At 29.9% G+C, this 26728-nt stretch overlaps 3 protein-coding genes, 1 long non-coding RNA gene and 1 other non-coding gene across 9 annotated transcripts; 2 read left to right on the forward strand and 3 right to left on the reverse strand.

Moving 5' to 3' along the window:
• The first annotated feature begins 7699 nt into the window (after window positions 1-7699).
• LOC142518353 (histidinol-phosphate aminotransferase, chloroplastic-like) lies at window positions 7700-14757 on the forward strand. Of its 2 annotated transcripts, XM_075621109.1 has the most exons (11): window positions 7700-7793; window positions 8757-8793; window positions 8881-9137; window positions 9678-9761; window positions 9890-10044; window positions 10137-10234; window positions 10584-10692; window positions 12702-12859; window positions 12979-13121; window positions 13213-13353; window positions 14312-14757. In XM_075621109.1, exons 3-11 carry the CDS (start codon window positions 8901-8903, stop codon window positions 14441-14443), a joined length of 1257 nt encoding a protein of 418 aa, XP_075477224.1. In that variant the 5' UTR covers window positions 7700-7793; window positions 8757-8793; window positions 8881-8900; the 3' UTR covers window positions 14444-14757. The 2 variants fall into 2 exon arrangements, with proteins under 2 accessions (XP_075477224.1, XP_075477225.1); XM_075621110.1 differs by lacking the exons at window positions 7700-7793; window positions 8757-8793 and adding an exon at window positions 8687-8756.
• Window positions 14758-17694: 2937 nt separating this feature from the next.
• LOC142518198 (ubiquitin-conjugating enzyme E2-23 kDa-like) lies at window positions 17695-20738 on the forward strand. Of its 2 annotated transcripts, XM_075620917.1 has the most exons (7): window positions 17695-17904; window positions 18052-18131; window positions 18825-18939; window positions 19040-19092; window positions 19201-19329; window positions 19808-19855; window positions 20362-20738. In XM_075620917.1, the coding sequence occupies exons 1-7, from the start codon at window positions 17861-17863 to the stop codon at window positions 20490-20492; spliced, it is 600 nt and encodes a 199-aa protein (XP_075477032.1). In that variant the 5' UTR covers window positions 17695-17860; the 3' UTR covers window positions 20493-20738. The 2 variants fall into 2 exon arrangements, with proteins under 2 accessions (XP_075477032.1, XP_075477033.1); XM_075620918.1 differs by lacking the exon at window positions 19808-19855 and having other exon boundaries at window positions 17701-17904.
• Window positions 18351-18818, reverse strand: LOC142518199 (uncharacterized). The gene is made up of 2 exons (XR_012813485.1): window positions 18471-18818; window positions 18351-18422 (listed from the first exon to the last, which is right to left on the reverse strand). It is a non-coding gene; the product is annotated as an uncharacterized LOC142518199 (long non-coding RNA).
• Window positions 20739-21809: 1071 nt separating the features above from the next.
• On the reverse strand, window positions 21810-21894 carry TRNAY-GUA (transfer RNA tyrosine (anticodon GUA)). The gene is given in 2 exon segments: window positions 21810-21845; window positions 21858-21894. It is a non-coding gene; the product is annotated as a tRNA-Tyr (tRNA).
• A 124-nt stretch (window positions 21895-22018) lies between these two features.
• LOC142518850 (bifunctional L-3-cyanoalanine synthase/cysteine synthase 1, mitochondrial) lies at window positions 22019-25486 on the reverse strand. 3 transcript variants are annotated; one of them, XM_075621677.1, is made up of 10 exons: window positions 25122-25486; window positions 24126-24235; window positions 23943-24000; window positions 23523-23786; window positions 23108-23245; window positions 22977-23028; window positions 22741-22820; window positions 22592-22651; window positions 22372-22452; window positions 22019-22275 (listed from the first exon to the last, which is right to left on the reverse strand). In XM_075621677.1, the coding sequence occupies exons 1-10, from the start codon at window positions 25299-25301 to the stop codon at window positions 22177-22179; spliced, it is 1122 nt and encodes a 373-aa protein (XP_075477792.1). In that variant the 5' UTR covers window positions 25302-25486; the 3' UTR covers window positions 22019-22176. The 3 variants fall into 3 exon arrangements, with proteins under 3 accessions (XP_075477792.1, XP_075477794.1, XP_075477793.1); XM_075621679.1 differs by lacking the exon at window positions 25122-25486 and adding an exon at window positions 24732-25100; XM_075621678.1 differs by lacking the exon at window positions 25122-25486 and adding an exon at window positions 24703-25100.
• Window positions 25487-26728: the final 1242 nt, after the last annotated feature.

Here is a 26728-nt window from a genome sequence, read left to right on the forward strand (position 1 = left end):
TTTTCCAGTAGCTTCTTTGTGCTCAAATTGTGCGTGTTTTTGTACATTACTCGATTCAATTCAATGATACTGGTAACTGGGTTTTTTTCAAATTTGTGCATAAATGGTCTATGTGTTTTGTATTATTTCTTTTCTTAGAATCACATAAATCTATTCAATAGATAAATCAGTCTTAGTTACATTAATCAACCATAAAAAAAAACGATCTTTCAACTCACATTACAGGTGAAGGATTAGATAAGGCACTGCGTCTACTTGTTTGCACTTCTACTGACATGACAAAAACTATCAAATTTATCATGTGTCGAGATCTTAAATATTTAAAACAGAGTTGCTTTTCAGGGTTTAGATTTTTCGAAGTTGAAGTCACTGCTTGGACAGATAAGAAAGAATCCGATCAAACTCAAACCAGATTAAACTCATCTTGAAAAGCAAGCAACATACCGTGATGTATAACACTAAGTTCTATGGCTACAATCGATCTGGACGACGAATATCTCTTGCTGAAGCAGCACAAACCGAGCCAAGATGACCACGAATCATAGCTAGCACCCACACTAAAGCAATCACTTAGCTCATTATACCCGGCATCAACATCAAGTCTAAAACATCCACTGGAGCCTTCATCCACTTTTTCTCTACGAGTTGACGATTATCCAAATCTATAACCATACTTGCATTCGTGGTTTTCCAGGATTCATCCAAATAAGACTGCATTCAGTCAACCTAAATCGAAAATTGTTGCTTATGATGATTATGTTTAAATCGGCATAGCTCTTTCATAGCTCATGCATATATAACTTAAAACTCAAACTCAGTCTTTGACATTACTAGCATTTCACCTGTGCGATGCACGGAGTGTTGATTTATATAATTAATGATTAAAATTAGTAAGTATTAATATTTGAATAATTATTTAAAATAATTAATATAATATAATGAATATATTTAAATTTTAAATATTATTATAAAAAGTTATCATATCAAAATATTTATGTCATTTGAGATAACACTCTCTGTCATTAAATTGACTTATTTATTTTGTTTAAATGAAACTGTTATTAATAAATAAAAAATAAAAAACATTTAAAAAAGCATATATTATTTGTTTATCAAAATTTTTAATAATAAATAAATATTTTTTTGAAAATTAAATTTTTATGTCACTTGTTTAGATGAATAAATTTATTTAATTTTTGAAAATGTTAAAAATATTTAAATTAAATTTTTATTAAGATACATATATTAAAGTTCAATTAAAATATATAATAATAATAACATTTCACATGAAGTTAATATACCAAAAATTAATGACATTTTTTAAAATAGTTGAAAAACTTAATATTATATTAAAATTTGATATTTTATTTAATATGATATAGAGTAGTAAAAATTTACTCTATAAAATAACACAACTTAAAAACATAATTGGAATTAAATAGAATGATATAATCAATGCAAATACTTAAATGTAGTTTATCTTTTCAAAGAACATCAAATTTAAATTTAAATTTTAAAAAATAAATTGAAAAAAAAAATCACATTTTTTTACATATTTATTTCTTATTTGTTTCAAATATTTAATATGATAAGTCAATATATTAATAATTATCAACTATTTTTCTTTTATAACATATTAGTGTTGGCGGAAACTTTTTAAATAGAACAAAAACTATGTTTATATATATATGACATTATATGAGAATATTTTTCACTCTTTTCATGATCGGACGCTTGATTATTTCATATATGCGTGAACTCCATAAAATAAAAAAATATAAATAATACATCTATATCAAAAAAAAATAAAATATATGGAAAAAAATTGTAGCCTCTTGGTAATGAAAATAATAAGTTACATTTAAATTGATATAAAAATAATAAAATTCAAATTTGAATTAGTAAATGAATTGATATAATCTATGCAAATAATAATTGAGGTTATCATTTAGTGCAGTACACCTATTTCGATATTCATTATATCTATATCTTTCTTTTTTAGCATTGTCATTTTGGCGGAAACTTGTTATTTTAAGCAAAACTCTGCTTTTATATATACTAGTATTTCACTCGTGCGATGCACGGGATAATATTATTAAAAATTAGCGAAAATGAATAAATATTTAAATTGCAAAAATACTATAATTATAAAAAATAAAGATAAAAACTATTTTTCGATAATTTTAAAAAAAATTATTAAATACTACGCATGTCGATTAATTTTTTTGTCTAATAATCACTATCATATCTCAAAATTTTAGATTGTGTTAGTTTAAGGCAATGACATGATGCTTATCGTGTTTAGTGTAATGATGTTGACCATCAACCTTAATACATATTTAATTTTTAAATTTTCGAGAAGCTATATATTATTATTTTTTAACATGTGATAAAAAATTTTTAAATCACATTCAATAAAATTAATGAGAAATATTTTTTCAAAAATTTAGTAATTTCATCTAAATTCACATTCACAAAGAATTTTGTGATATGACACGTGTTTGACACATTTGAATGATAACAATAATTGTTTCATCAATATCTTTATCCAAATGAGTTGTGATTTTATTTATAAAATCTATTCATAATATACACAACAGCCTATTATTCCGAAAGAAAAATGAAACACGTGATCATAAGTAAATTATATATAAATCAGAAAAGTTATTTAATTAACATTTATTATGTGTATTCCAAAATAATGTCAATAAATTTTTTAAGGTGTCTTCTAATAAGATGCTTACTTTCTTTAAAATTGGTTTAATCATTTCCATTACGGAAAGTTTTATACTATCATGTATCCGTGAACTTTGTAATATAGAAGAAAATTATCATATTAGTAATACGTAATAATTAAAATTTTGTACAAATAGATGAATAATATTTTTTACTTCTCGATTATGAAAGGCAGATCTCAAAGTGTCTTGTTGTTCTTGTTGTTTCCATATGTAGGTAGTTCATAACAACGAACAAATCTAAATTTAAACGAACATTACATCTTGAAATGATTCAACTCATATATGGTGCTGAAAAGAAGAGTCATTTCAAAATTCAATTTTGGAGTAGATAAACTTAGTAAAATAAATAAAATAAATTTGGTTTCTAATATAATATGCAATATTGCATTATTTATAATTTTAAATTCAAATAAGACATCCCAAGGGACGATAATTATATATTTGATGATTCAACTCGAATTGCGTGCATTGAGTGTCAAAAATTTCTGATTATTGAGGGTAATATACATGTTTATTGAGAGTAATTTAATGTCCATTTGAAACTCTTTTGAATCTATCTTTTTTAATTTTTTTGTGCTATCTTATTTGAATTTTTAAGAAGACAATTCAAGATATATAATATACATATGGTTTTGGAAGAAAATTACAACGCATTAATTCTTTCAAATTAAGCTAATTTCGGAATAATATGTATTTGAGATAAAAAAAATTATGATTATTAAATTGTAAATTAATGTTCATTGGAAAATCTTGTTGTAGTGATAACTTTTAACACTCAGCCAATTTTATTTTTAGAAAAATTAAATAAACTAATTAAATATTGCATTTCTTTTTTAGTAAGTAATTTGAGCAGAAATTACTTAAAATACAAAATTTTATTTTTGAATGATTTACTAATGAGTGATACTGAACATTGCAATCATTTGTATTTTAAATTTATTTATACAGTTTTTAATTAAACTGATTGATATAGTCAATGCAAAATTTTTAAATACATAGATTAATTTTTTGGCTAATAATCACTATCATATATCAAAATTTTAGATTGTGTTAGCCCAAGGCAATGACATGATACTTATCGTATTTAGTGTATTGATGTCGACCACCAACCTTAATATATATTTAATTCTTTAATTTTTCGAGAAGCTATATATTATTATTTTTTAACATGTGATAAAAAAATTTTAAATCACATTCAAATAAAATTAATGAGAAATACTTTTTTAAAAAATCAGTAATTTCGTCTAAATCCACATTCACAAACAATTTTGTGACATGACACATGTTTGACATATTTGAATGATAACAATAATTGTTTCATCAATATCTTTATCCAAATGAGTTGTGATTTTATCTACAAAATCACTTCATAATATACACAACAGCCTATTATTCCGAAAGAAAAATGAAAATGTGATATAAGTAAATTATGTATAAATCAGAAAAGTTATTTTATTAACATTTACTATGTGTATTCCAAAACAACGTCAATAAATTTTATAAGGTGTCTTCTAATAAGATGCGTACTTTCTTTAGAATTGGTTTAATCATTTCTATTACGAGACATTTTCTACTATCATGTATCTGTAAATTTTGTAATATAGAAGAAAATTATCACATTAGTAATACGTAATAATTAAAATTTTGTACAAATAGAAGAATAATATTTTTTACTTCTCGATCATGAAAGACATATTTCAAACTTGATGTCTCGTTGTTTCCATATGTAGGCATTTCATAAAAACGAACAAATCTAAATTTAAACGAACATTACATCTTGGAAGGATTCAACTCATATATGATGCTGAAAGAAAAGTCATGTCAGAATTCAGATTCGGAGTAGATATATTTAGTAAGATAAATAGAATAAAATTGGTTTATAATATAATATGCAATATTACATTATTTATAATTTAAAATTCAAATAAGACATCCCAAAGGACAAAAATTATACATTGGATATTTTTGACAGATTTATATCATATATTAACTCTTTCAAATTATGTAAATCTCGAATTGCATGCATTGGGTGTTAAATATTTATGATTATTGAGGGTAATATACATGTTTATTGAGAGTAATTCAATTTCCATTTGAAACTCATTTGAATCTATCTTTTTAAATTTTCTTGTGCTCTCTTATTTGAATTTTTAAGAAGATAATTCAAAATATACAATATACATATAGTTTGGAAGAAAAATACAATGCATTAATTCTTTCAAATTAAAGTAATTTCGAAATAATATGCATTTGAGATTTAAAAAAAAATATGATTATTAAATGATAATTTAATTTTTCATTGGAAAAATTTGTTATGGTGATAATTTTTAGCAATCAACCAATTTTTATTTAGAAAAATTAAATAAAATAATTAAATATTATATTTATTTTTTAGTAAGTAATTTGGGCAGGAAATAATTAAATTAGCAAAATGTGTTTTTGAATGATTTACCTCATGAGTGATACTGAACATTTCAATCATTTGTATTTTAAATTTATTTGTAATGTTTTTAGTTAAATTGATTAATATAATCAATACAAATATTTTAATATAGTTTACGTTTTCAATATATTTTAGTTTCAATTCGAGTAAAAAAATAAAAAAAACATATAATACATGCATTGGATGTCAAACATCTTTGATTATTGAAGGCAGTATACATGTTTATTGAAGATAATATAATGTCCATTTGAAATTCTTTTGAATCTATCTCTTTTAATTTTCTTGGGCTTTCTTATTTGAATGTTTAAGAAGACAATTCAAGATATATAATATACATATGGTTTTGGAAGAAAACTACGATGCATTAATTCTTTCAAATTAAGATAATCTTGAAATAATATGCATTTGGGATCAAATATATCATAGTAACACAAAATCATACCACAAATTAAATTGATTGATATAATCAATGCAAATTTTTTTATGTAATTTATGTTTTCAATAGAGTTTAGTATCAATTTGAATAAATATATATATATATATATATATATATATATATTATATACATATATATATATATAACACATCAATTATATTTGAATTAACATAAAAATGAATTAAATTCGAATTTGAATTAAATGAATTGATATAATCAATGCAAGCAATAATTGAAGTTATCATCTATTGCAGTACACGTATTTCAATATTCATGATACAACTTTCTTTTTTTAGAAATGACATTTTGGCGGGAAATTACTATTTTTAGCAAAAACTCTGTTTTTATATATATATAGATATAGATATCGATATCTACCAAGTGACAGAAAATTAAACAATGACTATAGATGCTTCTTGCGCTCCACAAAGCATATAACATTCGCTCACTGGAAGATGATGTCTCTGTAAATTCAATTATGTAGGAATAAAATCATGAAGTGCACGCCAAAAAAATATTTGAACATTTTATGGAATATGAAGTTTCCAAATTTATAACATATTTTTTTTAAAAAAAACATAAATTTCAAAAAAATTGTTGATCATATCATATGAACAAAATCAACCATTGTCGAGGTGTTCGAGTTGATGGATTTTCGTGATATACAAGTATTATTTTATGCAAATATAATATATTTAAATTTTATTGTTATCTTTTTCGTGTTTGTTATTGTCCTCTAATGTCTATTTTTCGTCCCGCTTCTACTTGTCAGACAAACCTATTATATGAGGCTTATCCAGTGTTGTTTATATGATTAGCATAGTTTGCACGCTATTGTGTTTGTCCGGAATTTACCTAGTGCACACTGAAGAATATCGACGGCGGTTTCTCAATCATAAAAAGATGTAAATGATAATTAACCATACTCAAAAAATTAACTTAAATTCTAATTGCTGTTAAATTAATGTATTTAATGAAAGGACATATGACACGAATGAGCTTAAAAAAGAATATACTGTTTTCGGATTAGAGTAACTTAATTGTTTAAAAAATATGAACAAGAATACAGTAATAGAAAATCCTACACTGTTAAATTAACTAATTCCTAGTTGTACAAAGGATTGAAATCAATTGACTATTAGTTTAGTAAAAAAAAAAAATTACCTATACAAAGTTAGGGTAAATTAGATTGTCAAAAACTACATATTTCCGAAAACTAGTAAAAATATTATCATTAAATTTTTTGAAATATAAAAGAAAACGCAAATAAAAATAAAAAATCATGAAATAAATCAATTGCTACTTTTATTTCATCTTACTATATGAATTATTTATATATGTGTTTTAATAATTTATTACATATTTTCTTACTTTTTGATAAGATAGAAAACCGTTTATTTCAATTAGTCACAATATTCATTTAAAAAAAATTATATAAAGATTAACAATCTTAGTATCTTAAAATAAAATAGTATTATCAAATTTATCATTTATATATTTTTATAAAATTATTCATTCAATACATTAATTAATTTTTTATATGTAGTATATATCAACATAAAATAAATCGTGTTAAAATATTAAGTTTAATTTATAAAAATATGAATTTAATATCTATTATATATTTTGCATAAATAATATAAAATAATATAAGACCTTAATTTTAATTTATTTCACGTTTTATTTTTAACTTATTAAATTAAAATTTTTGATACCCACAATTATTAGATATTTTTAATATAAAAAATTACCAACTTTTTTATGTCTCAATAGTCTCGGGGGTAGTTTAGTTATTTACATTATAATATAAAAAAATGATGATTAACTTTTAAAATATGATTTTTTTTCCAACATACAAATATATTAAAATTTAATTTCTTTTTTAAAATCAAAATTTTATAATAAAGGAAAGTTATAGATGTGAATCAAGAAAAAAAAAAAGGAAAGTAAATCATTAGTCCGCGTAGAATACCCATTTTCGGAGGCGGCGAACTATTTTGGGCCTTGTCAGTGGGCTCTTTTAAGAAAATGGAAACAATAATAAAACTAATGGCCCAAAATAAAGCTAAAAGCCAACAGCCCAAAACATTTGGAAACTGTGTACTAGCCACCATTGGAGCGACAAGATTAACGGGGAACTTCTGGTAGAAATCAGGCGAGGATTCTGAATTCTAGAGTATGTTCAAACTAAGTTTTCTAGTTTTATTACAAAAAAAGTTTCCTTCGTCGAATCCTTGTGAATTTGCTCCAGTCTGGACCTACTAATTAATTTACTGTTAGTGATTCTTTGTTTAAATTCACGGGAACGCGTGATTGTTATGGGAATGGTTAGAACTCGGAAAGGAATAAAAGGTCGTTTGTTTCCAGAGAACTATAAAACGCAAAGTGCTAGGATTCATGGACTTTTGGTAGTGTGTTTAATGTACTGGTTGAAAAGAATCCTGAATAATTTAAAAGTTTTCCCTTTGACTTATTAATGTCACTTCTATGTTGTGATTGGGTTTGAAGGATTGGGTTGAGGTTGGGCATTTGGAAGTTCTCAATTTTTGAATGCACCACTATGGTCAACGAATGCTAACTTTGTTTTTCGAGAAAATAAAAAGGAAGGTATTTTAGGGTGACATCAGAGGTTTAAGCTCATCCTTTACATGTAAGTAGAGCATTTGATAATGAATTACGGATTTTGAATTCATAGCGGAATATTTTCAAAGCTAACACCACTCTTTTGTTTGATTACTATATTTTCAACTGTGGCCTCGGACAGTTTGATTCAATGATGATGAACCAAACGATCGCTAGATGCATGCTAATAGTCATCGTTTGTTCAGTTTTCAAGTCATTTTGCCTTTCTTTCTTTTAGTTAGTTCAATTGCATTTAATTGTGCACAAAATTCTATTACGGTGTGCACACATAACAAATATGCCAGAGAGCTAGCTCTATAAAACTTGTGGCAAGCACTAACTACTACTCTCACGGGCCACGATATGCAGGTCAGAGCTTAATCTATCGCATTATTTCCACTCAAAGGTATATTCTCACTTGTACATATTGTGCACACATAACAAATATGCCAGAGAGCTAGCTCTATAAAACTTGTGGCAAGCACTAACTACTACTCTCACGGGCCACGATATGCAGGTCAGAGCTTAATCTATCGCATTATTTCCACTCAAAGGTATATTCTCACTTGTACATATTGGTGCACACACATTCATCGTTATTTTATTTTTTTGGTAATTCTTTCTCATCTTGTCTTTGTCAGTGGGAAGTGAATAATCATACATGGGCGTGATTGATTTATTCTGCAACACTTCAAATATTTGCATTGACACACGAAAGCCCACTCGCAGTTCTCATTCATTTAGACGGAGTAAAATTAGGTTTATGTCCTCCTCTGTGTTGCCTGATTCTGTAAAAGTAGATGGTCAACAGGATTGTGGCTTCTCATCGACGGGGGATTCTTTTATTAGACCCCACCTACGTAAATTGTCCCCTTATCAATCAATTCTTCCATTTGAGGTAGGTGAAATCTCTCCATTTTTTCCGGTTAAATGTATTGCATGGTTTCATATAATTGTGTTCTCCTGTTTTGCCTGTTCTTTTGGTTAATTTTATTTGAAGCTCTCATCTTTGGAGTAACAGCGAAGTCACGATATTATTGCACTATAGTTGATTATGATGATTATGGTAAAGATGGGTGTATCCGACGCATTTTTATATTGTTTGCCGGCAATATCGGTTGGTTTTGATTTTTATTTCACTTTTTTTAATATTAATAACTAATTTCCTTTGATGGCACCTGATTTAATAGTGTAGTCAAAATGAACTATGAGTACTTAATTTCACTATTCTCAAATGGTATAACATGTGAGATGAATATAATCCCAGTATCTCCCATTCTCATACATCTCTGATGCAATAGAGTTGTTAAATCTGATTGATTCTAGGCAGTTGAATGTTTGTCAGTTGATTTTCTTTCCTAGAGAACTTATTTGCCATTTGATTTAATGATGTGTTTCGCGTATTGTTTGGATTAAAAAGGAATTGTATGTGTGCCAGGTTTTATCTCTTCGTCTTGGTAGGAAGCCTGAAGATATTGTAAAACTAGATGCGAATGAAAACCCTTACGGTCCTCCGCCGGAGGTATGGCTAATGCTGCATAAAGTCCTTGTTTTATGCATCTGTGGATTTGGATATGTATCTTTATAAGTTTATCCCCTCGTGCATGCATCTTTTTTGGATTTTTTTAACAAATTACCAGTTTCTTGTAGGTTTTTGAAGCTTTGGGATCAATGAGATTCCCTTATATATACCCCGATCCGCAAAGTCGTCGATTACGAGCAGCACTTGCTGAAGATTCTGGTATTGAGGCTGAATATATCCTCGCTGGATGTGGTGCAGATGAATTAATTGATTTGATAATGAGGTTTGTGGCATGGTCCTTTGTAAAGGTTATTTTATCTTTATTTTGTCTTTTATGGCTTGATATATTTCTTTAAGCATTCATTGATGCTGCAGATGTGTATTAGACCCTGGTGAAAAAATAGTGGATTGCCCACCGACGTTTACAATGTATGAGTTTGATGCATCTGTTAATGATGCAATTGTTATCAAGGGTAGGTATTTTTTAATCTTGCACGGAGTCTGAAATTGGGGAGTCAACTTCCCTCCATCTTATGTGGATCCTTGTGTACTTCATCTAAGTCTCTCTCCCAGCTATTCGAAATATTCTCCTTTGATGAGTTTATGATAAATGGCCTGCATATGTTGGTGAACCAACGCAAAATTATGTTTGTAATTAGAAATTGACGATAGATATATGTTATGGTAGATTGGTAGTCATATTTTTCGAATTATACTGTTTACTTGATTAAGTTTTTGACAATCTTATATATTCAATCATGTATTTTATTTTTTTCTCCCATGATCTTTATGGGCTAATTCTAGCCTTTTCCTGTTTTGCAGTACCCAGGAAGTCAGACTTCAGCTTGGATGTAAAGCGGATTGCTGAAGTTGTTGAGCAAGAGAGGCCAAAGTGTATATTCTTGACCTCCCCTAATAATCCAGATGGAAGGTACTTTTGTGTTGAATTTACTGTTTTCTGCCTTTTTTGCTTCTTTGGGGCTTGTAACTTTTCCTGTGACGATTATTTGTCTTGTGTAAATATTTGTTTCTTGTTGGATTTTTTCGATAATTCATTCATTGAATCAGTGCCCACTTTAAGCATGTTCTCTCTTGTTAAATTATTTGTGTGCAGTAACATCCCATGACTTTTGTTTTAACTTTTTCTCTCCATGTTTTTTGCCAATGGCAAAGCAATCAAAGGCATTTTCTTTTCTGGGTGAACTTTGAATAAGCTCTATTTGCAGAAATTTTCCTCAATATAATATCAATTTGAAAGGTGGAAACTAGAAGACCTTAAGGCTCTGTTTCCACATCTCATGTTTGGTGTGTCTTTTGGCTACACCAAAGTTAGTGACCAAGTACTGTGTGTATGTGATGTGGCAACCCTTGGCAGAGGTGGTTGTTGTCACGCCCCGAGCCCGGGCCCGCGCCTGCGTGACTGCACACAATAAACTCTTATAGCAACTACTTCGTATTCGCCCTCACTCTACGGAAATGATTAACCCAAGTTGCTATAGAAGTCAATTGTAGCCTATTATAAACTCATTTTAAATCTTTAATTTTTAAGATGTGGGACAAGAGGTATCACGATAACCTTCCTTCAGAACGCGACGTCCTCGTCGTGACCTGACCACTCGATCCACCAGCGCCGAGAATCTAGAGATAGCTCCTACAGGTTTAAGAGGTGGCTCCCGTCATGTAGCACTTTGCCCATGAGGTTCAAGAGGTGGCTCTCATGTACGTAGCACTTTGCCCCGCATTGCACTTATTTCTCGGTGTTCCATGCCGATGATTGGCTCTGGTACCATTCTGTCACGCTCCGAGCCCGGGCCCACGCCTGCGTTACTGCACAATGAGCCCTAGCAACTACTTCGTATTCGTCATCGCTTTACGAAAATGATTTAACCCAAGTTTCTATAGAAGTCAATTGTTGTCTATTATAAACTCATTTTAAATTTGTAATTTTTAAGATGTGGGTCAAAAGTTATCACAATTATTTGTCTATTTTGTACAGTATTCATAACATTGATACACAATTTACATTTCTGCCCTTATATCACTGTCATTCATTGCTTAAAAGCCATTATGGGCTTAAAAAAAACAGAAAACCATAATTGGCCATCGTCACAGTTCATCATTTTGCATAGCTAGGGTTTATGCAGCTGCTTTTCCTCATTGTCGCTGACTCGACTCATCTCCAACGACCAAGGAGGTTGATATTGTTCGAGAAAACCGACTAAGAAGATGGAAGTAGGTCACCATCGCAAGTACACGCTAATTCTGAAGGAATTATGCGGTGAAGACTGAAGATCGAGGAAGACAGTTGGCATTTTGGAATGGCAAGGGGCAAATATAAACAAAATCGAATCAATTAAACAACACAAATCTAAAGCCCAGAACATAATTGGGAAGAAACCAGAGTAGTAGCAACAAAATCAAGTACTCTACAATAAAAAGTTAGAAAGTTGCAAAAACCTGTAACAAAAATTCATTTAATCAGAGGCCAATTAACCAAAAAACAAAGAAGAGATGCAGGAAATAAATAGTGTATTACACAGATTGTGAGAGAATTCTGTTTATCTATCCTACTTTTATCCCATAATACAAACCAAGCGGTACCTAAGCGAATAAGTAAATTAAAAGACAAAAGATAAAAGTAGGATAGGAAGATATGTCTACTTTTTTTATGGAAGTGAGAACTGAGTAATAGATTACTGCTTTTATGGTATTGTAAAACGTTTTTTGGTGGTTGACATATGGGTTCAATGGTGGATTGCCGAAATTCGTCAGTATCCCATTCAAGTTTTTAGTGGAGCAAGTATTAGAATTATGTTGTGCTTAACTACTGCTACGTATTCGTTTGATATGCTACAGTATACGCTGTTATGGGTCCTTGTGGACTAAGTTTTAACTATCTTTTCATGTATACTATATCATAACGTATCTTTTGTCTGACAGCACAATTGATGATGAAACTCTTCAGAAAATACTTAATTTGCCAATATTGGTTGTTCTGGATGAGGCGTACATTGAATTCTCAGGACTTGAGTCTAGGATGGGATGGGTCAAGAAGTATGAGAATTTAATCGTGCTTCGAACATTTAGCAAACGAGCTGGTATTTTTTCTCCTTTAAAGAGTTTCGTGTTGTACAAAAACAAGTAACTCCCGACTTAACTTGCATTATAAAAATCCAAATTTGAGCTGATAATCACAATTGACATCTTGGTGATGCAGCTCTAGCAGGACTTCGAATTGGATATGGAGCATTTCCTTTGAGCATTATAGAATATTTATGGAGGGCTAAGCAACCATATAACGTGTCCGTTGCTGCTGAAATTGCGGCATGTGCAGCATTACAGAATCCTGCCTATCTTGAGGTATTGGGAACCAACAAAAGACAGGGATTAACCTTTACCTATATCTTATAATAGGATCTTTATATAATTCAATGCCGCTAATGTGTGCCAGAATGTGAAAGTGGCTTTGGTGCAAGAACGGGATAGGCTATTCAAACTTTTGAAAGAAGTGCCGTTTCTCAATCCATATCCAAGCCACTCTAATTTCATTCTTTGTGAGGTCAAGTCTGATATGGATGCCAAGAAGTTGAAGGTACGAAACCTTGACTTGTGTTTAATGTTATCATCTTTGAACGAAAAATTAGGCCAGTGATTACATTATGTCTTTGTCTCTTAAAGGCTCTTAATTTGCACAAGCTTTCTGTTGCTAGACAAGAATTCTGTGATGAGAGCTCCTAATATATGATTGGTAAAGTGGATTTGATTTGGAACTTTATTTTCTCTTTGATTCATTTTATACGAACTTAATCATAGAGTCCAATTAAGCAAAGGCTGATTCGAGCTTGTGAGACCATTTAATTTTAAAATATTTATGAAAATATCAATGATGTATTAAACTTCGCAAAAGACTTATGAGTAATCAAATAAAATAATAGGGGATTCAGTTCGACTATATTCTAACATTTCAAGCTTTTCGCTTTAGCTGGATAATTTCAATTCAAATTCAAGCCGACTCAAAGAAGTTGCATTATAGTTCGATCTGTTTGCACGACTAGTCTCATCAATGTAGTATAAATATAAAGCCATCATGAATAGCAGGAAATGGAACTTTAATTGATTCTGCTAAAATGTGGTCATAAGAAAGTCAAAAATGTTAAAAGTCATATGTTTTTAAGTTGCTCCTGCTATCATGGTTACATGAGAGTGTTGAGACGACCCTAAACTTCAATTTTCTTGGCTAAATAAGCATTTATAGAAATGTTGGTGATTCAATTGTGCACCTATTATGGAACAATTAGACTTTATTTTACGTCGTCCCCAGCACAAATGGTAACAGCGCGAAGTTCACTTCTTTGATTGCTACATCACGAGTTGGAGCAATTGTTCAGGGAGAACTATCGTCGAGATTGTCTCATGTGATTGTGTATGTTGCATAACGATTGGCACTTTGTTGGCACAAATTGAAATATTTGAGTTGTCTACTTTCTACCGGTTACAAAGATGCCTGACCCGAGAAACGAATTGTAAGCAATCATGCTTCTTCCTTGTAGGAAGACCTCGCAAAAATGGGAGTGATGATTCGTCACTACAGCAACAAAGAGTTGGCTGGTTATGTCCGTGTTTCTGTCGGCAAACCAGAGCATACGGATGTTTTAATGGAATGTCTCAAACGCCTCTATTGATCGAACCTATTTACACTGTTTGGATAATGTTTTCTACATTTCAATGGTACTGTTGTTTTGCTGCACTAGAAATGTGTGTAGCAAATGTGCATTTTGATTTATTTCCCCTTGGAAAATAAAGAATCTCTTACTCGAATATTTCGAATGAAATTTGTGGTGATTATCTAAAAGCATTCATATAGTTAATTATATAACGTAGAGTATTAAACTGTGTGGCGGCCGCCTATGCTATAGGTTAGTTCATGCACCCAACTCATTGTAAATGGTTCCGAGTAAATTGACATTGATTGAGTAAACTTTTCCTTTGTGTGGTTTTTCGTTTATATTTACGTTTGGACCAAAAAATCTTGTTTATTCCACGAGCGACACAAATTGTAACATCATGCACTCAGCAAATGGAGGATTAAGAGCAGATATACTTGGGACGACATGATTCAAATCAGTCGTAAAAAGTAATATTTTTCGTTCAGATTATTGTCTATTGTATAATATATTTTTTTACATAAAAATAATATTTTGATTTACACAATGTTTTTTCATAACATATAAAAACAAAAATGATATTTTTACAGTGAAAAATATTTTGAAAATAAAATGTAATATTTTTCGTGGATTGGATCGAAGATTTGTCGCATAAAATTGATTTATAAGATGATTTCAGTCATTTTTGTGTTTGGATTTATCAGATCATTCATATGTTTTGAACCCTAAAATATAATATATTTGGTGTTATTTACTATTTATATGAGAGAATCTGGTAACTTCATGCTCACCAAAGGTTGTGGGCGGCGCTGCCAAACTTGAATTGACGCAGTTTTCTTTAAATAATTTTTGCAAATTATTTTGCAAAAGAAAAAGGAAGGAATTGCTTTTACTTGAAAAACTTTTCTCTTGCATTGCCCAAACAACATATATAATTATTATAACTCAACAAAATTTTTTCTTGATAATTGATCTCTTTGTAATCAATACTAATCGAACTTGTGATATTGATTATGATACCGATTGTAGAACCGAACGCTTGAAGTTTTACTAAAATTTATAGCTGATTATAATAGTGTAACTCAAATATTTTTAAACCGTACGACAGTTCAAGCATCATGTTTTGATGATTCTACTCAACAAGGACAATTATTCCACGTTTTTTTAATTAAGTAAATTGATTGTTGTCATAAAAAAACAATATACTATTAATCCAAACTCAAAAAATAATATTTACAAAATTATATCAACTTGATTACACTTCATATAAAATATTTAATTACTTAAAATTGAATTTTATCATAATTAATTAATGTGATTGTACGTATGGCGTGCCACGATAATAGCACTACATAACAAATTAACCAAACAAACAAATGTTGGTGTGTTTCCTATATATATATATATATATATATATATATATTGTCACTATATATTTTAGTGGACAATCGAATAAAACCGAATTTATATATTAAAATAATGTCAAAAGTTTGTTATTCTTCTGCACAATCATCAAATGGATAAATAAATTTGATGACAAGATTTAATAATTGATTTCAAACAAATATCGGAGCGTCCTTACAGCAATAATATGCATTATATCAAAACATCATTTTATTTACCGTCTATTATAGGCAATATGTATTATAATATAAATATAGATATATCAATTTTGATATGATGTCCACTAATCATGTTCGTCTATATATCCATCGAATAAATACATATACATGCACATATAATATAAAATAAATATAAAAATTTATTCAGTTGATAAACAACTTGATTCTAACACATCTCAAATAGAGCATCCGTAATGGTGGGTTGTTATAACATCCATCAACTTATCAAAAATCGTGGGATCCACTGCCACATACTTATTAAAACAACATATTTCTTTCACTCACATTCCTTTTAACAATTAAAATTCATTATTTATGGGTCTCACTGTCCACTCAATCATTTTATATTTTTTTAATATTAAATAAATATGTTTTACAATATTTAAATCATTATTATTCTAATTTTTGAAAATAATCTTACTTTTAATAAAATAATTTTATTAATTTTAAAAAATTATATTATTGTTATTTAAATATTTTTATTAAATAAAGTAGATGTTCGAAAGAAATACTACGACAGAAGAATTATTTAAACAAGATATGAACACGATTTATTTAAAATTACAATATAATTAAAAAGTTAAAAAAAACATAAAAATAAAAAAATCCAAAAAAATTGATTAAAATTTAAAATTTTAAAAAAAATAAAAAAATCCAAAAGAGACCTAAAAAAATATTAAAACAAAATAAAAAAATAATAAATAAAAATGAACGCCTCCCTCTCCTGTGAGTGTGTATTATAATGTCTACTCATAATGAAAAAAGGGTATTAAATAAACATTATAACGCATATCGCGCATTAGTCTGTTATACAAACGTTAGAAGATAATACTACATGATAATCAATGTTGCAATAATTGGTTGGGCTATCCATTCAACTGACGATAGTCACGTCTGCATTAATATATTTATTAATTTATATACAACACAAATTTTCCGATCTTTCTCGTTCTTTTGCCACCAAAATTTTAAATTTTAAACTCTAATTATAACAATTATCTCTTCATAATCAAATAAACATATTTAATTTTGAATAAATAATGGGGCCCATATATTGTCTGCTATGGGCGAGGGGTCATTATTTTATTATAAAAATGATACTTTGAAAATCTATTTTATTAAGTTTGATTCATGCGTAAGAGTGTAAGAGTAGGATGATAATTTTTTCTACGGGTTCGAAGTTTTATGAGAAAAATTCGAATCAAAGAAGGCGATCCTTTATTTTTCGGATTCAGTGATTTCTTAAATCTCCAAAATAGTTCGAAACGGATATAGAAATATTATTCTGATTATCGAATTCACTCCGAAAATATAATATAACAATAATATTTTTGAAAATACTAATAATATTGATATTAATAATATATTATTAATATTGTTATTAATTTTAATTTTTTTGCAAATATTAATAATAATATTACCATTAATAATAATAAGTTCGAGTTCGGAGGGTCTCCATCGTTCCCGTCTTCGTTCTATTGAGATTTTTGAAACGGAGATAAAAATTTGATTTCTAATTTAGTTAATTTTATATAAATTTTAAACAATGGACTTTCCATCTTGATATGTGATAAGTTCAGGAATAGAAACTTATTTACTGTTATTACACTTTTTTTTTGAAACATTATTTTATTTTAGTTATTATACATTATACACATGTTAGCTCACACGCATATATCTTCTGGTGTTCTCCATTTATTCATCAATGCTCTTCTAAAGTTCCTTGCTTTATACAGTTGAACAAGCAATTCTGCTCTCTATTTCTTTCTCCAGAAAAATCAAGATAATAGAGGCAAGAGTCAGTAGATTAACGATGTCTTCTCCGAGCAAGAGACGTGAGATGGATTTAATGAAACTGTAATTTCTCATGTGTTTTTTTGGCTTTGCTTGTAATGCGGAGTTGATTTTTTTTTAAATAAAAAAATCATGATTTTTTGCATTTTTTTCAAGAAAATGATTATTTGCAGGATTTTTTTTTTGTTTGTTTTTTCCTTCTTGAAATAGGATGATGAGTGATTATAAGGTGGAAACTGTGAATGATGGGATGCAGGTGTTTTATGTGCATTTCCATGGACCTAAAGACAGTAAATTTCCTTGTCCTTCTCTCTGGTTGTTGATATTTATGTTTTGAATGAAGATTTTGTGGTGTTTGATTGTTGGGTTTCTTCTATTTCATTCTTAATCTAAGTTTGTTGACTTTGCAGTTTTTGAAATTTATTGTTCCCTGTTTGGGATATGTAGATTTATTTTATCATGATTATGTTTCATGATAGGCTAAGTTTTTTTTTTTTCCCGTAAGAAGGAAGAAAAGAAGAAGGAACGAGAAGAGGACTTTTTGTGTTTTGTGTACTTCATAATTGACAGTATTTAAGTAACTATTCTATTTAGCTTTTAATTCTTAATGTTTAATTATCGTAACAAACTTAAAATGTTGTTTGCATTCATCTTTGGGATCTATAAATCATTTGTCCGTGAACATTTCTTAAGATTGTGTGGCAATCGAGAAAAAATGGAAAAAGAAAAGAGGGTGGTACTTTTTGGGTTGTTATGTATACTTCAAAATTGATAGCTCTTAAGTAATTCGTAGTTTCTAATATTTATCTTTCAACTATGGTGATAATGTGATTTGTGTGGTTGTGTGATTGGAAAAATTGCACAAATGTTGAAGTTTTTTTCAATTGATTGACTACCTGGCTCGTATAAGTTGAGATCGGTCTTCTGCCAACGAATCTTCATTTTGTTTCTTGGAATGAATTCGTCTCTGTTAAATGTGCTAGGCCCTTACCTCGGCGGAGTTTGGAAAGTAAGGGTGGAGCTTCCCGATGCTTACCCATACAAATCTCCATCTATAGGATTCATTAACAAGATCTACCACCCAAATGTGGATGAAATGTGAGTAACATATATTTAAAGTTTAGATTATCTCCCATTACTGAGGAGTAAATTTTTATGTGTATGTTGAGAGTATTCTTTGTGGATTATGGAAATTCAGGTCAGGATCAGTTTGTTTAGATGTTATTAACCAGACTTGGAGCCCCATGTTCGGTAATTCACTAGTATAGTTTATTTTGCCTATGCAAATTGTAGGTTTTTTAGCTATTGATGTAAATATCAATAGATAAGGATGCTTCTAACTGCCTACATACTCGACAGACCTAGTGAATGTGTTTGAGGTATTTCTGCCGCAACTTCTCTTGTATCCTAATCCGTCGGACCCTTTGAATGGGGAGGCGGCAGCTTTGATGATGCGTGACCGAAGTGCTTATGAACAAAAAGTCAAAGGTACCAAAAGCTTCACTTTTATAAATTAGTAAATGTCTAATGCTTTCTGGTTTCTATACGGTCTGCTGAGATCAAAAGTAAGAAATACCCTTGGCTTCTTCTCTGCATATTGTTGCTTGAAGTTCGAAACTACCAAAAAAAAGGTTTGAGCGGCTCTGAAGTTTTCAAGTCTATCTGATGTTTATTTTCTGGACAATGCTTGGAATTTTCTTTTTATTGTTCCAATACAATGCAAGGAAAATGATCCCAGAATCATTATCAACACTTGGAACTCATGTTTAGTTCTATTAATTTTACAAATTTATCTCCGTTCGAGCCTATCATTTAAGGTATTTGGTCTTCCTGATGATTTCATTCCCATGTTTTGAAATGGGAAACGATCCATGTGAGTGGAGTTGTTATTCCTGATTTAATCAAGAACTTTTATTGTCTTATCCAGTGACGACACTTCACGCTTCCCATGCTTTGTTTTTTACAGTTCACTCTAAAATTCGGAAGGACCTGAGAATTTTGTGGATCGATGATGGTAACTTATATATTTTTACCGGTGAAACTTACATTATTAGAATATGTTACACATGAAATTGGATTTTCTTTCATTGAAGGGGATGGCTCCCACTGCTCATCCTCTTGGCTTCGTCCCTGCTCTGAAACATTGTGATGGAGTATAACATGAAGGTTCCAAATTCCAATGTCAAGTTCCTCTCATCTTGGAACACAAATAGATCTTCTTTTACGAAAAAGTAACACATATGGGCAAATCTAGGTTGTCGCAACGGAAAGAATTATATATAAATTAAAATTCATTTTAGTTGAGTGATCTCCTCCCTCAATCCCCCACCTGAAATCTCTTTTTCTGTTGAAGGTGGGAAGTTCTTTTCTACCATTGTAACTGTTGCGAGTTCACCCCTAGTGGATCCACCTTTTTTGTTTCTTGCCTCTACCAGATAATATACCTGGACTTTTTCTTGATATTAGATTCTTACATCAATAACATCTTGTCAATGTGACGCCCATGTGCGAATTTTCCAGAATATTGTCTTAAATATGCCAAGCCAGAAGATATAGGAGCTGCACCAGAAGAAAAGTCTAGCGATGATGAGCTAAGTGACGAAGAATACGATTCTAGCGACGAGGCAGTAGTGGGGAAAGTTGATCCATAGCTGTCCTAATCATGTTACTATCCACCTGGTTTCTGCATATGACGCACTTGGCTACACCCTCAAGATCAAGATCCTTTCAAATTGCACATAGCAAAATTATTTAGTTGTACCGTTATTCAAACATGTTTGATTTACCTATTTAATCAAACGTATGGACAAACCATGATTGTGTAAATGTATTGTGTTTCATTCAATGAGATTATCTGCTATTTCATAACTGGGTTCAGCAGACCATTTCGAGTCGAATTTTCATATTCTTTCTCAAGTTTGGCATCATGGCATGACTTTCAGATCAGACTTTAGATCGACTCACATAATGAACGAGATTTAGTTAAACAAGAAGCCGAAATATCTCTCTTCTCACGAAACTGAAGGATCAATTTTACCGATATTCACAATAAAAAGTAATATCCTTAGCATAAAAAGTAGTATTTTTTTATGAATGACCCAAATAAGAGATATGTCTTACAAAATATGAGTTGTGAGATCGTCTCACACAAGATTTTGTCAATATGTGGAAGCTAGTTTAATTTTGGAAATAATATTGGTGAGTACTGTCGAACAAAATAATTTCAATTTAGAAACCAATTCGAGTTTTTCTGAATTCTCTTGGAGTTCGTTAAGCAAGGTATAGGTTATATGATTGAATCATGGTATAATTAATTTGGTGGAATATGAAACATGAAATTTCGGTTGATTCCGCAAAGGCATTAATCATGATTTAAAAATTAGGACTACACCTCCCTTCAACTTTGTAGGATTATATAACAAAAATAGAAATGTTATTATATCTTAAAAAAATTCATAAAAATAACAAAAAAATGATAAATTTTGAAATTATGGTTAGCCTATTATTTGATTTTTGCTATATTTAGGAAAAAAAACATTTTAAAATAGTCAAAATTAAGAGGGTATATTTGATTTTTCTGTGTGTAATATTAATACATTTTTTTATTATTTTAATTTGATTGTATATGATTTAATAGACATTATTATCATACGAGTTAAAACTTAATTAAAATACTTTCAATTTTGATAGTAATTTGAAATCAAATTTTCTATTTAATCTAAATAATTATTAAAATTTATAAAAAATAATTATTAAACATTAAAAATTATAATCAAATGTGTTTTGGCAAGTTGTAATGATTTATGTTAGTGAAAGGGTAAATTTCAGAATGTTATAAAAATATTTGATTGGTCAAATATATTTTACTTTACTACAAGGAGGAAAAAACGTAATTACGCTTTTATTTGATTTAATATAAATAAATATATATATATATATATAAATATAAAAATACAAAAAAATACAATTCCGACCTGCCGGATTCGAACCAGCGACCTAAGGATTTCAGCTACAAACTACAGTCCTCCGCTCTACCAACTGAGCTAAGGTCGGCTTGTCTGGCAGATCTGTTATATAATAAATAATATATATTAAAATCCATGTTCAAGAGAACATGTCAATTTCTTATAATTATTTTTATAAATTAGGTTTTATTTGTGAAAATACAGTACATCGTTATATGTAATCTAAGATTTTGGGCCTTATTCTTTTGCTAACTCAATTTATTTTGATCTAACTGAGAGTCGAACAATTGAATTGATAAAGAGAAAGCTACAATAAATTTACTACACACACCCTTTCACAAGTACAAGTTCTACAATTTCCTTCAAGGCCTTACTCAACCGAAACAGGTTGCATATTTTCAGCCTCTTTTCTTAGCTCTTGGAACAGGACGGATGACAAGTATCGTTCCCCGAAACTCGGATGCACCGTCTGAAACAAATGAGTATAATTTTTACAAAAAAATTAAAGATTTTGCAAAAACAACTCGAATCAAAGTTTTGGTTATTTGAGTACACCCCTACATACCACAATGAGTCTGCCCTTGTTTTCAGGTTTCCTGGCAAGCCTAAGAGCTGCAACTGTATTCGCACCCGATGAAATCCCTACCTACAAGACACCACACCTTCATCACATAAGCTAGCATGCCAAATGCTTGATGTAACAAGATAAAGATTATAGCGTGGAATTTGATTTCTGATGACATATGCGTAGTACATCAAAGTAGTTGTAACTTGAACTACGTTACCATGAGTCCTTCTTTCAATGCCAATTCTCTAGCCATGTTAACAGCATCTTCACTCGAAACCTGAAGCACAACGAGTATGGGAAACATATTTTAGCTTCTGTATTTAGCAGAAAATAAACATGTTTTCACAGCAAGAATGTTTTGATTACCATGAGAACCTCTTCCATCACATCCATGTCTAAGATATCTGGTTTGAATCCAACTCCATTTCCAGTAATATGATGAGGACCTACAAGATCGATAATAATACACAGTTTTACATAGAAATATGTTGTGAATTCTCAGTCGATGCTCCACTCAAAAATGCGCTTCGGAGGATGACATTTGTCTATCTGATAGATAAATTTGGTCCAAGAGTTTCTTGACAATTTTCACTGAAATATACCTGCCTTACCACCATTGAGAATATTACTTTCAGTAGGCTCAAGTCCATAAATCTACAAAATGAACATTAAGAAAATTGATAAAGGTGTTTATATCTCCATGTCTGTTTTATTTAACATCTATCTGTGTTACCTTCACATCTGGATTTCGTGATTTCAGGTACCGTCCAACACCAGAGACGGTGCCACCACTTCCAATACCCATGATGAAAATATCGACTTTACCATTGGTATCATCCCATATCTCAGGACCTGTGGTCTCAAAATGTACCTATATATACCTTGGTTTAAAGATGACCAACACAGCAACACACGCTCAAGTTTGCTTGATCTTAAAATAAAAATGACATGCATTATAGTCGGATGTCTTTGTAACTATATATTAAGAATTTAGAGACTGCTCATGTAATCAGAACAAACATAAAGTTACATTAATATTGCTAGTTGGGTTAATCATTTGCTAACTAGTTGCTAGTAGAGCCCATTGCTTAGAGTTTTGATTGCGTGAGACCTTTTAGTTAAGGTAAAATGAGGTTAGTTTTTGATACCTGAGTATTGGTAGGATTTGAAAACTGCTGAAGCATGAAAGCACCAGGCGTTGAATCCAAAAGTTCGTAAGCTTTCTTGACCGTACCTCCCATTCCTTTGGTTGGATCAGTGAGGATTAAATCAGCTCCAAATGCTCTCATCGTCACTCTTCTTTCCAAACTTGTGTAAGAAGGCATCGTCAAAACCATTTTGTATCCTTTCATGGCTGCCATAAATGCCAAGCTGATTCCCATGTTTCCAGACGTAGGCTCGATCAATGTCGTCTGAAATTAAAGCAGAAGTTCAGCTATATCCGTAGATGAAATTGATTCAGCTATAAAAATCCATCCCAAAATAACTGATTTAGACAACTTTCTTGGCTTATCATCCACATTTAATAAAGATCCAGAAAGAAACTAGATGTTTACAATTCGACTTACTTTTCCAGGCGTGATCAATCCTTTCTTCTCTGCATCTGAGATCATGGCCAATGCAGGTCTAGTAACAAAAACATATGAAAATTCGCACGTAGTCAAGATTCAAGAATTTTAGTGGCTGGAAAGGGAATGACATTCGAAGAGAAACATAACAGAAACGTAAAGTAAGATGGATAAAAGAGATACCTATCTTTGATGCTAGCAGTAGGTTGCATCATTTCTTGTTTAGCAGCAACATAAGCCCCACATCCTTCAGTTACTTTGTTAAGATATACCAGTGGTGTTCTCCCAATGAGCTGCATCAGAGGAAACATTATGTTACAATCCTAATCCGAGTTTCGATCAATAGCGGGGTGGTGACTAAGACTCAGACGCTCTCCCCATGATAGATTCATAATTGTGTACTCAATAAATGTGATCGATGAAAGAAAATTGTATCTTTATGAATGTGCTCTTAATAATATATGTAACTTGAAAATCAAATTTATTCGGGATTTTTTTAAAAAGAACACTTCTTGTGATTTTGGAAATTTATTATTTTGATAATCCTATGTTTTTTCACGTAGAATATTGATGTAATATTTTACGGCGTATTGATACAGGTAAGAAAAAACTCAAATTAGAAAAAACAAAAGTATCGTATTAGGACTTAAATTTGATACTATAGACGATCAAAATCGGTAGAAATCTACTAGGACCAAAATTGCAAATATAAAAAACTGTACATTTTTAAAAGTTTCGAAAACCAATCCAAACAAATTACCGCCTAGATAGGTCCGGTCGAAGTTATACCACTAAGTCTGGACCGGGCCGTTGATCCGATCCCGCCTGGTTTAACTTTTACCCCATTAACCGTGGCCACTCCTCTTATCAAGTCTTTTCGGACAAGCAAATTTCTGGCAATAAAAAAAACTCACCGGCACCAAAAAAAGGAACCATTGAAACAAAATGAACCACGAATCCCACACGAGGATTCTTGAATCTTGATAAATCATTAATATATCATTACCTGAGATCACTCAAGTTATCATGCAACAACTGAAAATCAATTCTAAAACATAGATTGACCATTGCATTGAAGATTTGGAGACAAAAAGTTCATCTGGGATTGTGAACCCATCAATAATATAGTATATTCAAGCTCTTAAAAACTTCAAATTCGTGAAATTATATGGAAATCACCTCGTAAACTTGTTTCTTGATTTTAGTTCCGGGTAGATCTTTGGGCAGGTTCCTTAACCTCTGAGCAAAAGAAGGAGAATCCGCCAAAGGGTTTGCGCTGGAAGTAGTAAGCAATTTTCTTGATTCATTGAAACGAGTGTATAGGAATCTTTTCTTTGAAAGAATGCTGAGAGCCGCCATCGACTGGTTTTCGAATAGGGAATGAAATGCTAAGTAGTTAGTGTAATGGAGGAATTCGAGCGATCTGTTACTCAAACTACAACTTTGCTTCTGTGCTTTATATAGGAAAGATATCACAGTATGCTTAATTAGTTTTATTTTTGTCGAAATGAGTTCTTTGATTTCGGCTGGCAATGGCAAGTATCGGATGGTTCACAATTGAAGAAACAAAAGAAAAAAGTTTTTTCTTTTTTTGCTTTGGTTCAGTGGATACTTTGGTAAATTTGCTTTAAATTTCATACTCAAACTTAAATTTGTATTCAGTTCTTGTTAAAAAAATTTACTTTTTAACACTACTAAGTACATAACAAAATGTGTTTGAAGTCTATGAGCCCAAGTCCGTTTTTGTATGAAAACTGATACAAAATATTTAAAACATGATATTAATATATGATATTTGAGTATCAACTTTTACAGATATGATATTAATATATGATTTTTGAGTACCCAAATATGTATAACAAGTGTTAGAATTAACGACATATTTGCCTTTTCAGATAAAAGTGATATAAAAAGAGTATTAACTGTTTCGGATATGGTATTAATATATGATTTTTAGTATCCAAAGATGTATAACAAATGTCAATATTAATAAATCTTTTCCAATTTTAAACAGTTAATATTCAAATATCATATATTAATATAATATTTTTCAATATTTTATACTGCATTTCATCCGAAAATACAAATGTGTCATTAATATCAGTATTTGTTATACATGTTTGAGTAACCAAATATCATATATTAGTACAAGATATGAAACAATTGATACTCGATTATCATATATTAGTATCATATTTTCAATGTGTTGCACCGTTTTTCATAAAAAATTAAAAAAACATGTGAACTCATGAAGTTCAAACATATTTTCTGACACGGAGACTGAAACCAAATTTTTGTTTGCTTTTTGGTAATTTTTGAACAAGTTACTGATAATTTAAACATTATTTGCTGAGTATTTTTTTATTACGATAACAAATATTATACTCAAGATATACCACACATGGGCCACAAACTTGGATTAATGGGCCCACATCAATCTATGGTCGTGGTGCACTTGGTATAAAAACTAGATGATTTCGAAACCACAAAACCTATTCGAATGCAATTTTGCACTAATGTAATGCTATGTATCAAATATAATATTCATTTTCAATTCATTTAATTAAAATTTTATATCAAAAAAATATTATCGAAGTATACGTTTTATTTTACATATATTAATTCTTATTATTTAATATATTTTTTACAAATGTAACATAATTAATATAATAATGAGTAATGTTAATATTATATAGCCAATATTATATTGTTAATAAATGTAAATAATAATATTTAAGTTTATAATTTAAATATTACATATAATTATATAAATAAATATTAAAAAT

This window comes from Primulina tabacum, chromosome 11 (genome assembly GCF_025594145.1).
Source record: "Primulina tabacum isolate GXHZ01 chromosome 11, ASM2559414v2, whole genome shotgun sequence".
In the NCBI taxonomy this organism is placed as follows: domain Eukaryota; kingdom Viridiplantae; phylum Streptophyta; class Magnoliopsida; order Lamiales; family Gesneriaceae; genus Primulina; species Primulina tabacum.